Consider the following 12077-nt stretch of genomic DNA (forward strand, 5'->3'; position numbering starts at 1 on the left):
TTAGTATCGTGTATTCTTTAAAAGAACTTGTGCTGTATAGCACATAATATATGGAAAAGGGTCGACATGTACATAGTAGTTTCACTGGTTATCAACTACCTGGTATATAGTGACGAAGTATTTGATGGTAAGCATATGCCTTCTTATTACCTTTTTTTTTCATCATACGAAAGTTAGAGATTTTAAATTTGTGTAGGATCGTGGAAATAAAGAGTAGACTACATAAATACACCTGAAACTATACTAGAAAAAAGTGTCAGACATTTTCAGCATCTTAAACCAAACATGTTTGAGACACAATATCCAACATACATGTATTTCCACTCACTGTTGGTAGAAAGTTCAGATACTCATCATCATTTAGACATTATATAATATTTAAACAACAGAAAGCAACTGCACAAGTACATATAGTGCCATAAAATAATGCAATTACCCCTGAATGAAATCACTGTATATGACCGAGTGTCTGATCAATTAGCACTTTTGTTTAAATTACGGTACACCAATAGAATAATCACAACTCTAACAAAATCAATATTTGGTTAACCAAGAGCTAGGATAACTGGTATTTGGATAATTGGTTTATGGATAACTGAGGTTTCACTGTAAGTGCTACACATATACAAACATACAAAACTATAAAATACTGTGTTCATTAATAGCAAACTTTACATACTGCTATTATCATCATCAGGATCTACTGGAGCTGTTATTGGTGGAATAATAGGAGGAGTTGTAGTGGCTATGGTCATTATTGTAGTGTTGGTGGTGGTGATTATTTGGGTGAGAAGATCAAGAAGGAAACAAGTGGATATTGTTGATTATGATAAATCTAAAAGTATGTGTACATATGATAAATAATTTTATAATGGAAACACACCTTAAGTAGCTAAAGTCTAAGTAGCTAAAGTCTCTGAGCAGGCTGTAGGACCAGGTGTCCTACAGACCTTCAGCACTTGTGCTGTAAAGCATTAATAAATAAAAATAAATAAATGAAGGGAAGCATGATTTGTCCTATATGTCTACACCAGGGAGTGAGGGTGTACATACATACATACATATAAATCATATCTACCTAGTAGTATTGTAGCCTGCTGTTGATGCCCGCACTCCTTCACAGTTTAATTACCTGTCACTGTAGAAACATCTTATGTGATAGTTACCTGAGAAGTTTACATAAGTAGTTTAACCAGTAGTTTTAACCCTTAAACCTGCAGCTGTTTTATAAAACACAAGCACTGAAAACGCATAATCCTGTAACCTGGATAGCATCCCTTATAAAACTAAAGTCCATAGCACAGAAACCACTAAAGCTATCTAAACACCATCTTACTCACCGTTAAATTTTGGTTTAAATGGTCCCATACTTTGTCGCGTTCATCCAACCCAGAGCTTCCTGCTTCACTTTGAAAGAGCAAAAGAACAATCCCTCCGTCTTCCTTCTTCACATATACAGTAGTACTAATATACAGATGGCCATAACTTGGCTGTACTTCATCGTATCGACTTGTTCTTGGTATCGCGTTGCTCCTCATGATCACGTGATGGTGATTCAGTTGATATATATATATATATATATATATATATATATATAGATATCACATGATTAAGTCATTGTCAGACGAGCACAATGACTATACAAAGACGAAAGGACACAAAATGATTCAGCACGTCGTAGTGCATGAGTTCCTTGTTGTATGTTGAAAGTTTATACACAGTTAGATAGCTTACTCTTTGCCAATCAATAAAATCTGTTTTTCTAAGCAATTGTACGAATGCTTCATGAGATATGCCTGTTTGTAACCACCTATATAAACTGGCAAAAGTATTGTGTATTTTCAATTCATTTTATATCAAATCCAGTTTTCTGGATGATATGGGTTCAAGGGTTAATAACAGTGACACTGACTGCCCTATTATAGTATCAGGCCATCCACCAGTAAGCCAGTGATTCTTGCCTAGCCAGGCCCTTTACAAAGCCCAAAATCGCCATTCAAGCTCTCCACACCACCCAGAAAATACGTTTGTTAAAACCAACCTCAAGTAGTTTAAATAGTACTAAGGGTCATAGTATGAGTGTAGCTATCCACTGGTGGTGTTAGTTTGATTTTGCCGATTGATTTTGTAAAATGTGGTCACATATATGTTTGGTTGTATTTCACTATTTATTAATATGCTTTGTAGTACTCTAACAGAGCACACATTCTTCAAATACAATGTACATAGAATGTTCTAGAAAGAACAATCTAGAGTTTGTGTTGATATATATAGACCTATGAAATTCTGGTAAGAAATTCTGTTTAAAAGGTCAAATTGAACAACTGACTGCAGTTACTTCTCAGCAACTGTTTTACTGAACAAGCAACTGTTTTACTGAACAATTGTTTTTGACATAATTTGTGCATGTTTTTTTTTTACTTCTCAGTGACTGTTCTATTATACATTTTGATCACACTTGTTTCACATGTTTGGTTTTTGCTTTACATCAGTTAGATAATACTCTCAGTACTTTCAAATCACAAAAGGTCCATGCCATGATAGTCGGTCTGTATGCATACCAAAAGTTTTCAAGTTTTAACTTGTTTGTGTCAGTAGTTTACCCTGCAGGTGTGACAAAAAATTGCACTTACAATAGTTGAAAATTGCTCGTAACTTCTCATCACTTTCATCTATCTATTCACAAATTGAAAAATAAATGTACTATACTTATGCTCTTTATACCCTCCAAAATTTAAAAAGAATCCAATAAAACTTGTACAAGTTATGGCGATGTTTGTAAGTGGTACAAAGAGAAAAATTAACATGGAAGATATGAAGAAAGATGAACTTTGAATGAACATATGTAATTATCTCAAAGATGGCGGGGCCAATTTACCTCGAATTTAGAAATGGAAGATGTCCCACCCCAAGGAATGTTGCACAGAAAAAATGGGCTATTTCTCTTCATTTGTTAGTGAGGTACAAATGCATGAAAATCATGTTTATCATCCATAGTGATTAAGTGCTTCTCGTACTGTGTAATGACTAAACATATAGCTGAAAACAATCACTCCACGTTTCAGTAAATGATAGTTGGGCATGCATTCAGACTTAAAATTAATTTTATGAATTTCTTGCAGTATGTTTGCTAGTCATATGTAACTATGTTACAAAAAGACCAAGTACAAGAAAAATGGACTGAAGTAACTTTAATGAAAAGGTCACAACTAAGTGAGGTTTTACTGTAGCATGAAGTTTTGGCTGCTTTTGACTTTCAATGTTTTCTATTTCTGCCTTCCATTTCAATTGTCCCCTTTTTTCTTAGCAGAAAATGGTGAGTTAACCTGCTCGAGATGTTACATATAATGCACCTATCAATGTATTGCCCCACTACCCCCCCCCCCGGCATATATGGGGCTATAGTGGGGATTTGACACAGCCAAATGTCAAATGCCCCATAGTAGGGCAAACCTATCGTGTCAAATCCCCACCGTTGGCCCTAGTTGCAACGCGGGATTTACTCGGGATTTGACATAGCAAAGCAAAGAAATATTTGGGTGTTTACTGAACGATCGTCAAATGCCCCATAGTGGGGAGCAGTTTCATGTCAATTCCCCTGTAAATCTCCACTTACGCCCGAGGGGGGGGGGGGGGGGGTGGTGGGGCAATACATTGATAGGTGCATAACACTGTTGAAACACTGGGTAGTAGATATCCTTGATGTGAATGCTGCAACTCTCAATATTGTGGTGTATATATACAAGTACATCATGTAAAGCTAATTCCCATCTTACAGCTATGTATTGAACCATGTTGTTCTGTGTTACAGATGGAGTTGATTCAATAGCTACTCCTACTGCTGTCAGTGACAAAGTAAGTATCATGATGAATGGCATGTCAAGTTCTCCAAGTAACATGATTTGAGTAAGCTGTTTTAGATTCATTCCAAACTTGGCATAAGAATTTTAAAATATTGTATGATATACAGAAAATTTTTACACACATACACTTAGTCGATAAGCCAACTAGATAACTACCACAATTAACCAGCTTAATTATTTGTTGGACAGCACAGACTCCTTACTCCTTGAACATGTATAAGTATATTAATACACATGTATAATACGGATGTGTAATATATACATATGCATGTTTGTGTAGTTTGTTTGTAACAACTTACTATTTTGTTATGTAGCAGGGCTTAGATGTGGAATCACTGTTAACAATAGCCTTATCAGGCATAGATGTTATTTACGATGAAGTCGTCAGCTATGAAAAATCCAAAGGGATTTATTATATGTCTTCAAATGACGTTGCCAAGTCATTACAAACAGAAGAGAGTATTTATGATACTCCATATAGTCACATAGGGGACTGTGGTCCAATATACCGTGTGCCTGCTGATGATGAAAAGAAAATTTATGAAGAATTTGCAGGAAAAAAGTTTCGGAAATTACTCCACAAAGAAATCAAGTAAGGCAAACTAGTATGAATATACTGTGAAGGATGCTAGTCACCCGAAGTACAAGTTTAACTTCTATGATCCCTACTAGCTTGTAAGGTTTCTAGTTGTTTTTTTTCCCACACTTATTGATACATATGCATCAATGACCTACTAGACTTATCAATCACCATTGGTTACTTTTAATAATTATTAAGATCAAGTTACTGATGTTGATTACATGTAACATCATATCAAAACTACAGCTGTATATACAAGCTTCACATTACAGCATTTATACACAATTTACCACTGCAAATAAGGTTAACAGACAAGGAAGCCTGTGTTTGGTTGGGATTAAATGAATTAGAACCCATGATCAATAATATTCAATACCATCAAACGAGTGCATGTTGATCACACAGTTGCTACTTTCAAGTGCTACTTGGAGTTTCTTGTGCTGAACCCTGTCACAGAGATTGAATTCACTGTAAAAATATCAAAACACTCGTTGTTTGTTGCTTGTCATACATCGCTCATTGTTTGTTGCTTACCATGGATTGCTCATTGTTGCTTATCATGCATTACTCGTTGTTGGTTTCTTGTCATACATTACTCATTATTGTTTATCATGTATTGCTTATTATTTGTTGCTTGTCGTGCATCACTCACTGTTTGTTACTAATTGTGCAGTGCTCACTGGCTGCCATTTCATTGTTCTATACTTAGGGTTCCTCTCTACCACTACCATACTAGCAAAGTTTGGGAGAAACTGGGTGCAGTCAAGCTGTTTGATTTGACTTAGATATACAGCAGCTAGCTTCCTAACTAAGGCAGATATTGATGCAGGTGCACTTAGCTCCTAGCATCCATGGCTGCCTGATTTAACCCCCAAAGTATGTATATAGTGCCAGCACATCCCACGTAACGGTAGTGCATGTGGGCCAAGCTGACGTAGGATGTTAACTTATACAAAAAGGAGAGGAGGTTTAATATGTACATAGATACTTGTAAATACAAAAAATTAGACACTACATGTATTATAGATGTGTAGTACTGCAGTATAATTATCATACAGTATGATAGTACTGTATAGTAGGGACCACAAAGGAGTAGGCATGGCCACAAAATAAAATCACCCAAAAAACAGCCCAATTTCCCCTGACGATGATGAGTTAGGTAAAACTAAGCCCAAACAAGCTTTCAGATTGACCCGAAACGCTTTCAACAAGTTGCTATGGAATTTTAAAATATATATTTAGCAGAATTTTCTAGTGACTGACTGACTGAGTAACTGACTGATGCCTTCAGACAAGTGTAACTCGATAACGGCTAAGGCTACGGGCTTGATTTTTTCACTGTTTGATGTCACTTCGGCCCAACAGGTGCCTTTTGGCATATTGCAGTACGTACAATGCATTCTTCATGGACTTACCAGTGTCCTCCTTTGTGTCCCATTTATTTTTGCTGACAGCGAAAAGTGTTGATTTGATGATAGCATGTGATGGCTTCCCTTCATAATGGAAATCGTCCATATTTGTCATAGTAGCTATTTTGATTGGAGAGGCACTTTTCAAACAGTTCTTGATTCGTACTGCTGTGTAACGGGTTGAACATAGCCAACAAGGAAGCGTAATGGATACTTCACTTTTCATATGATATAATTGATGACTGGGGCACGGCGGCACCATTTCTTTTGGTATGCATGGATTGCAAAGGTGCTTTTCTTGATTCAAAATTAGTACTGCCACGATATATCATTATATCGATAATATCGATATAACAAAGTGGTGATATAGCCAATGAGTTATATTGATATAGTATAATGATGTGGGGGCGGCCAGACATATGGTATTTCGCATTTAATTAAGTTATGTGTTGATGGTTTAGTGGTGGTAACATGCCAACCCCAAAGTAAATTGTGAGGTTTGTATGAAATGCCAGCCACTTGTCTCAACTATATAGCAGTACTAAAATGCGTTTAAAACCTGGTAAACAAGAGTACCTTTACTTGTGGTATACATCCACCTTAAATTTTAGCTTAAAATGAGGAGTATGTACATGTTTGCCTTGCAAATGTTACAGTTAGTTCTATATCGTGATATATCTTCATATCGTGATATAAACCTTGGTGATATATGATATAAATTTTTCTATAATTATCATGGCAGCATTATTCAAAATGCTACATAATGGGTTGAACATAGCTGACAACGAAACGTAATGGATACTTCACTTTTCAGACGATAATTGATATAGCTGAGGCACACTGTGCCATTTCAGTTGCGGTATGCATGGGTTCACCAGTCATAATAATTATTTGCAAAAAAAGTTAACAAACAAGTAGACAGAAAAATTTGGAATTTTCAACTAGAGTAGGGACCATAGCACATTGATAAAAGGTACTGAAACAAGCTGGAGTAGTGCACGATATTAAATGTGACCAGATTTTACAAAACCGATCCAAATCGCACATCAGGCAAAATCAAACTAACACCACTAGTGGATAGGTACTACTAGTTTTGACCCTCAGTACTACTCAAACTACTCGAGGCTGGTTTTAACAGACGTCTTTTCTGGGTGGTGTGGAGCACTCAAATGGCGGTTTCAGGCCTTGTGAAGGACCTGGCTTGGCAAGAATCAGTGGTTTACTGGTGGACAGCCTTATAATGTTGGCCAGACGTTTTCTCTGTTGATTTTGCTACATATCAGCCACTAAGAAGCCAGCACAGCCCTGTAATCTCGTGTCTGGACTCCAATCGTGGCCTGCCTCCATTTTGAGGTCTATCTCTTTCCCTCCCCGCCACCCCTACCCTCCACCCCTTTGTGAGCACTCGTGATACTACTTCGCTCGTCCAACTGCTCAGATTTTCTATCTTATTTGGCGGGAAACTCCACAAGCAGCTACAAGTACTGGAAGTGGCCTGAAAGGTAACAGATTGATGCATCTTTTGTGTAAATTTCACACGCGTGCTTGCTATCCTTGGAGACTTATTCTGGCTTCAATTCTTTAAAACCATTTATCTCAAAACTTCTAATGTGCAATTTGGATCGTTTTTCCAAAATCCAGTCACAATAAGAAGTTTTATATCCCTAGTACGGATATAACACTTCTTATTGTTTTACTGTGATTGAATATCAAAAATAAGTGCACTACTCCAGCTTGTTTCAGTACTTTTATCAATGTGCTATGGTCCCTACTCTAGTTGAAAATTCCAATTTTTTTCTGCGTACTTGTATTGTTTAATTGGTAGGAATTATTTGGCAAATGGGTTCTTTATTCACTGGCATTAGCCATCAAGTCACAATAATATTAGTGAGTTTTCATTTAGTGCATCGAATTTTACCAATTTGTATATGTTAGATACCCACTGGAGGTTTTTTAGTAGGTTTGACAACCCGAGGGTGCGGTTTGGTCACTAATTAATGCTCACCGAGATGCCAAACCAAGCACGAGGGTTTCAACCTACTAAAAAACAACAGTGGGTATCTAACCTATTTAGAAAGCAGCTCGTTACCAGCACTAACAAAAGAAGCACTGAGTCACGCTAGGTAAGGTCCTTTACAGCATGTTTGTGTGTGCCGCCGGCTTAGTGGCCAGGTTAGTGTTGTTTTAGCAACTGTTATTTAGTTCCAAGGCTTGTTTACTAGCTAATACAAGCTGGCCACGAAGCGACAAACTTTATTACAACTGGCCACGAAGCGACAAGATTTATAACAACTGGCCATGAAGCAACAAGCTTTATTACAACTGGCCACAAAGCAACAAGCTTTATTACAACTGGCCATGAAGCGACAAGCTTTATTACGTGACAAGCTGTATTACAACTGGCCACGAAGTGACAAGCTTTATAACAACTGGCCACAAAGTGACAAGTTTTATGACAACTGGCCACAAAACATCAAGCGTTATTACAACTGGCCATGAAGCGACAAATGTTACAAACAGGTGCAATAACACAGCTGAAGTGTGTTGATGGTCTAATGGTGACAGTGCTGAAAAGCAGACAAACGAAAATATACTTGCTGTAAACTCAGCAACACCAGCAGTTTCACATAGTAGTGAATCTGGAGCATTGTTGGGGTAACTGTAATATGCATCGAGCAGCTGGCTCGCTCAGTTTGACGGCTAGCTTGGTCAAGTTCTGGTATGGCTGATGAAGGTAAAAACCCAAATCTCACTTAACCATACAACCACTAATTAAATCAGTGACATAGAAAACTCTTTGAAGTGTTGTTGAATTTACCAAAGCAGTCTCATGTGACAACAGGTCTCTAAATGAAACTTAGAGCCCTCACCTCAGGCCTCTAAGTTGTATTAATAACCTCATTAACTGTGTCAACATCAAAGAGAATTATCCATGCTGCTTTCTAAACTAATTTAGACTCCTTACCAATTAAACCATATATATAGTACCTACATAATTGTATTATATTTCTTAATCTACTTGCATCACAGGGTTGGTGAGAAATTAGGATCAGGAGAGTTTGGAATAGTTGCTCGTGCCATGTGGAAGCCTACCTCACGCAAGAAAGTGGAAGTTGCTGTGAAGACTTTAAATGAAAACGTTAGTACTAAGGATAGGGTGCGATTCCTCCAGGAGGCTGCCATAATGTGCCAGTTTGATCATGAGAATGTGGTCAAGCTTCATGGTGTAGTGACAGATGAACCTGTCATGATTGTATTAGAATATGTGTCCAGAGGAGACCTAAGGAATCTGTTAATACAGCTTCAACCTTCGTGAGTAAAAGCACATACTGTGTGTGACTAACTGCATGTGTGATTAAAACTAAACCATATTTGGTAGATCGGAATTTATAGCACCCCAAACTTCAGCTAAAGCCATGTGCTACTTTCCTTTCCTTTATATTGCCTTTTTCAAAGCTTGATTGTATAAATTTTAAAGCTTGATTGTATAAATTTTAACTTTTCCTGTTATGGCAATGTGGTGGCTTGGATAACTGCAGTTGGGTCTGGTGTGTGCAAAACTCTTAGTATAGGTATTGCACAGGGTGTGTTGTCTTCTCCAAGCCTTGTGAAATGTCTTCCACCATCGTCCCTCATTAACTGCCTACCCACCACTCCTATAAGAGTGTTTGTGGTATGGAAACCATGCTGACATCTGACATCACTATATGTAATACAAGATAAGGGTTTTGTATACAGTGTGCTTTTAATAGTGACTGTATGGGCCTGCAAAAATAGGACATGTGCATGGACACATAAATTTGTGTATTTATTTAAACTTTCATGACTCGTAACATTTTATAGCATCATGCTATTACCATTTTCAACCCTTATTAAACCTTTAATTGGCTATATAATACAAGTTTCAGACTGTAAATATTCTCTTCCAGTATTAAGATATAACCTGTTGTATGGTGGGGTGTAGTTTGTACCCACATGCTCTATTTTCATAGGCCTGGTCACTAATATATTTTTAATTTGAATGGTACAACAGCATCTTCTACAAAAAAAGTTGCAAGTGTAACTGTAAAATGTTATATTTGTCAGGTTTTTCTTTTAAACCACTCACAAAAAGAAAATGTTATCATGTAGTGATGATTTGTGTATGCCTCTAGAATTGGAACCAGTGTTCATGCAAAGCTACCATTACTTCTGCTAAAGTTTTGTCAAGAGATTGCAGCAGGAATGGCTTACCTTAGTGGTAAACAGTTTGTTCACAGAGATTTGGCTACAAGGAATATTCTTGTTTCTGAATCTGTTACATGCAAGGTATGTAGTTATTGAACTAATGAATGGAAACTTTATTATTGTTTACTGTATTGTAAAAAGATTGCTGATTTTGGAATGTCGCGTGATCTACTTGATGAAAACTACTATGTCACATCGGGAGGGAAAATACCAGTAAAATGGACAGCTCCTGAGGTATTTGTTGGGTTTTTGTCGTAATGTTTCACACGTTTTTGTGACTCAGGCAATACACTTTAGCAAGTATTCTTGTCAAAGTGATGTGTGGAGTTATGGTATTGTACTATATGAAATATGGAGTTTGGGACATGAGCCATATGAGTGGTTGAACCTTATCGAAGTAAGCAGCAGACACAAGGTACTCACATGTTTATAATACTATGAACCATTCAGTCAGTGGAGAAACTTGATACTGGATTCAGACTCCAACCACCTCCTGGTTGTCCCAGAACTATATACCGAGTAATGATTAAGTGTTGGTACGTATGTGTGTACTCTATGTATGTTATTAAGGACAATCACAATACGTATGTTAAGACTTTACACTGATCAAAGGAGCCAACCAAACTACATCTGTAATGTAAGGTAATTGGCCACTTCCCCTGGCTACATCTGTGGCTAGCTATTTATGTTAAAGTTTTGATTGTGGGAATCTATAATTATTATTGCTCGTGTGATTATTATGCACGACTTGGATTTTTGCCATAAAACCACTTAGACGGAAGTGTTGTTTCATCTTTGCTATCCTACAAGTTGGGAAACGTTAGGTTGAATTGAAAACTAGTGCTATATAACTTATTCAGAATCGAAGTGTTTTGGTACATTGCTGAATACAGACTGCACCCACATCACAGGTAACAATACAACAAAACATGCCCCTCAGGGCTTTAGTAAACATTGTAATGATCCTTAACAGCTAACATGCCTAACCCATACTGCCAAGCTGTTATGGTAATTAGAGAAATGAGGCTGATTTTTTGGGTGGGCAAGAAGATCAAACCTCCGCTATACAACACTACCATACTGTATGATGTACAATAATAATTTCACAGCACAATATTAGAAGAAATGGCATAGATATAATTATATGTATTCACATAATCTATGGCATTTCTTCTGATATCGTGCTGTGAAACTGTTTTTACTGTGTTAGTGGGATGATCAAAATTATTGTTACTGAATGTACTTCAGGGACCCTGAACCATTATTAAGGCCACAATTTGGACAGATCACAAAACTACTGGCTGGTAATCATAGCTACTTGTTGGGCTGGTCTGATGAAGACAAGAAATATGGTGGTGAGGATGCTATGAAGTTAGGAAGTCGTTTGGAGTGTGCCAACAATCTTTATTATGACCTGCAGATGAAGTATAAAGAATTACAATAAGTGTTTGAGTCTTTATTGAATGGACTCTAAGCATTTTTGAACAAATATTTTTTTTGCAGATTATTTTAAAATGTTTTATTGGATTAACCCAAGTATTTGGATATTACTTTGCATTCACTTGTTAGTAGCTACACAAATGCATTAAACTCTACATACTGCAAAGCAGCACAAGGCCAGTGCATGTACAGTATAGCAATGTTATATTATAGGAATGATAACAGGAGATGCAATGAGGTTCAGATCTATTTGCATACACATGTACACTTACACAGAGCACTACATATACAAAATATGTACAGCAAGTATGATGTATGTGGCTTAAGGGGTCTAACATGCCCTAACAGAATTTGAGCTATGTATTGTACTGGAAAATGGATAAACAATGCTTAAATTTTATTAAACTTTTGAAGGGTAAATGCCTGTGCTATTCAATTCATTTATCAATTTACACATGCAACAACAATGCTAGATTGATTGGTGCAGCTAGCTTTCTAGCCTGATCTTTCCAAAATTTCCAGAAAAACAGTTCTATATTTGTGTAAAAAATTAAGGCC

At 36.9% G+C, this 12077-nt stretch overlaps 1 protein-coding gene across 2 annotated transcripts in view; it reads left to right on the forward strand.

Moving 5' to 3' along the window:
- Nucleotides 1–11629, forward strand: part of LOC136257624 (uncharacterized) — a 153390-nt gene extending 141761 nt beyond the window's left edge. The window contains exons 9-18 of one of the 2 annotated variants that reach the window (XM_066050877.1): nt 698–841; nt 3812–3855; nt 4178–4455; nt 8883–9164; nt 10007–10160; nt 10221–10313; nt 10363–10476; nt 10530–10615; nt 10674–10721; nt 11328–11449. In XM_066050877.1, coding sequence (XP_065906949.1) covers nt 698–841; nt 3812–3855; nt 4178–4455; nt 8883–9164; nt 10007–10160; nt 10221–10313; nt 10363–10476; nt 10530–10615; nt 10674 — 1196 coding nt within the window. In that variant the 3' untranslated portion in view covers nt 10675–10721; nt 11328–11449. Of the gene's footprint in view, nt 1–697; nt 842–3811; nt 3856–4177; nt 4456–8882; nt 9165–10006; nt 10161–10220; nt 10314–10362; nt 10477–10529; nt 10616–10673; nt 10722–11327 lie in introns of both variants that reach the window. The other variant, XM_066050876.1, reaches the window with a different exon arrangement.
- The last annotated feature ends 448 nt before the right edge of the window (nt 11630–12077 follow it).

The sequence above is a fragment of the Dysidea avara genome, chromosome 6 (genome assembly GCF_963678975.1).
Source record: "Dysidea avara chromosome 6, odDysAvar1.4, whole genome shotgun sequence".
NCBI classification, from domain to species: domain Eukaryota; kingdom Metazoa; phylum Porifera; class Demospongiae; order Dictyoceratida; family Dysideidae; genus Dysidea; species Dysidea avara.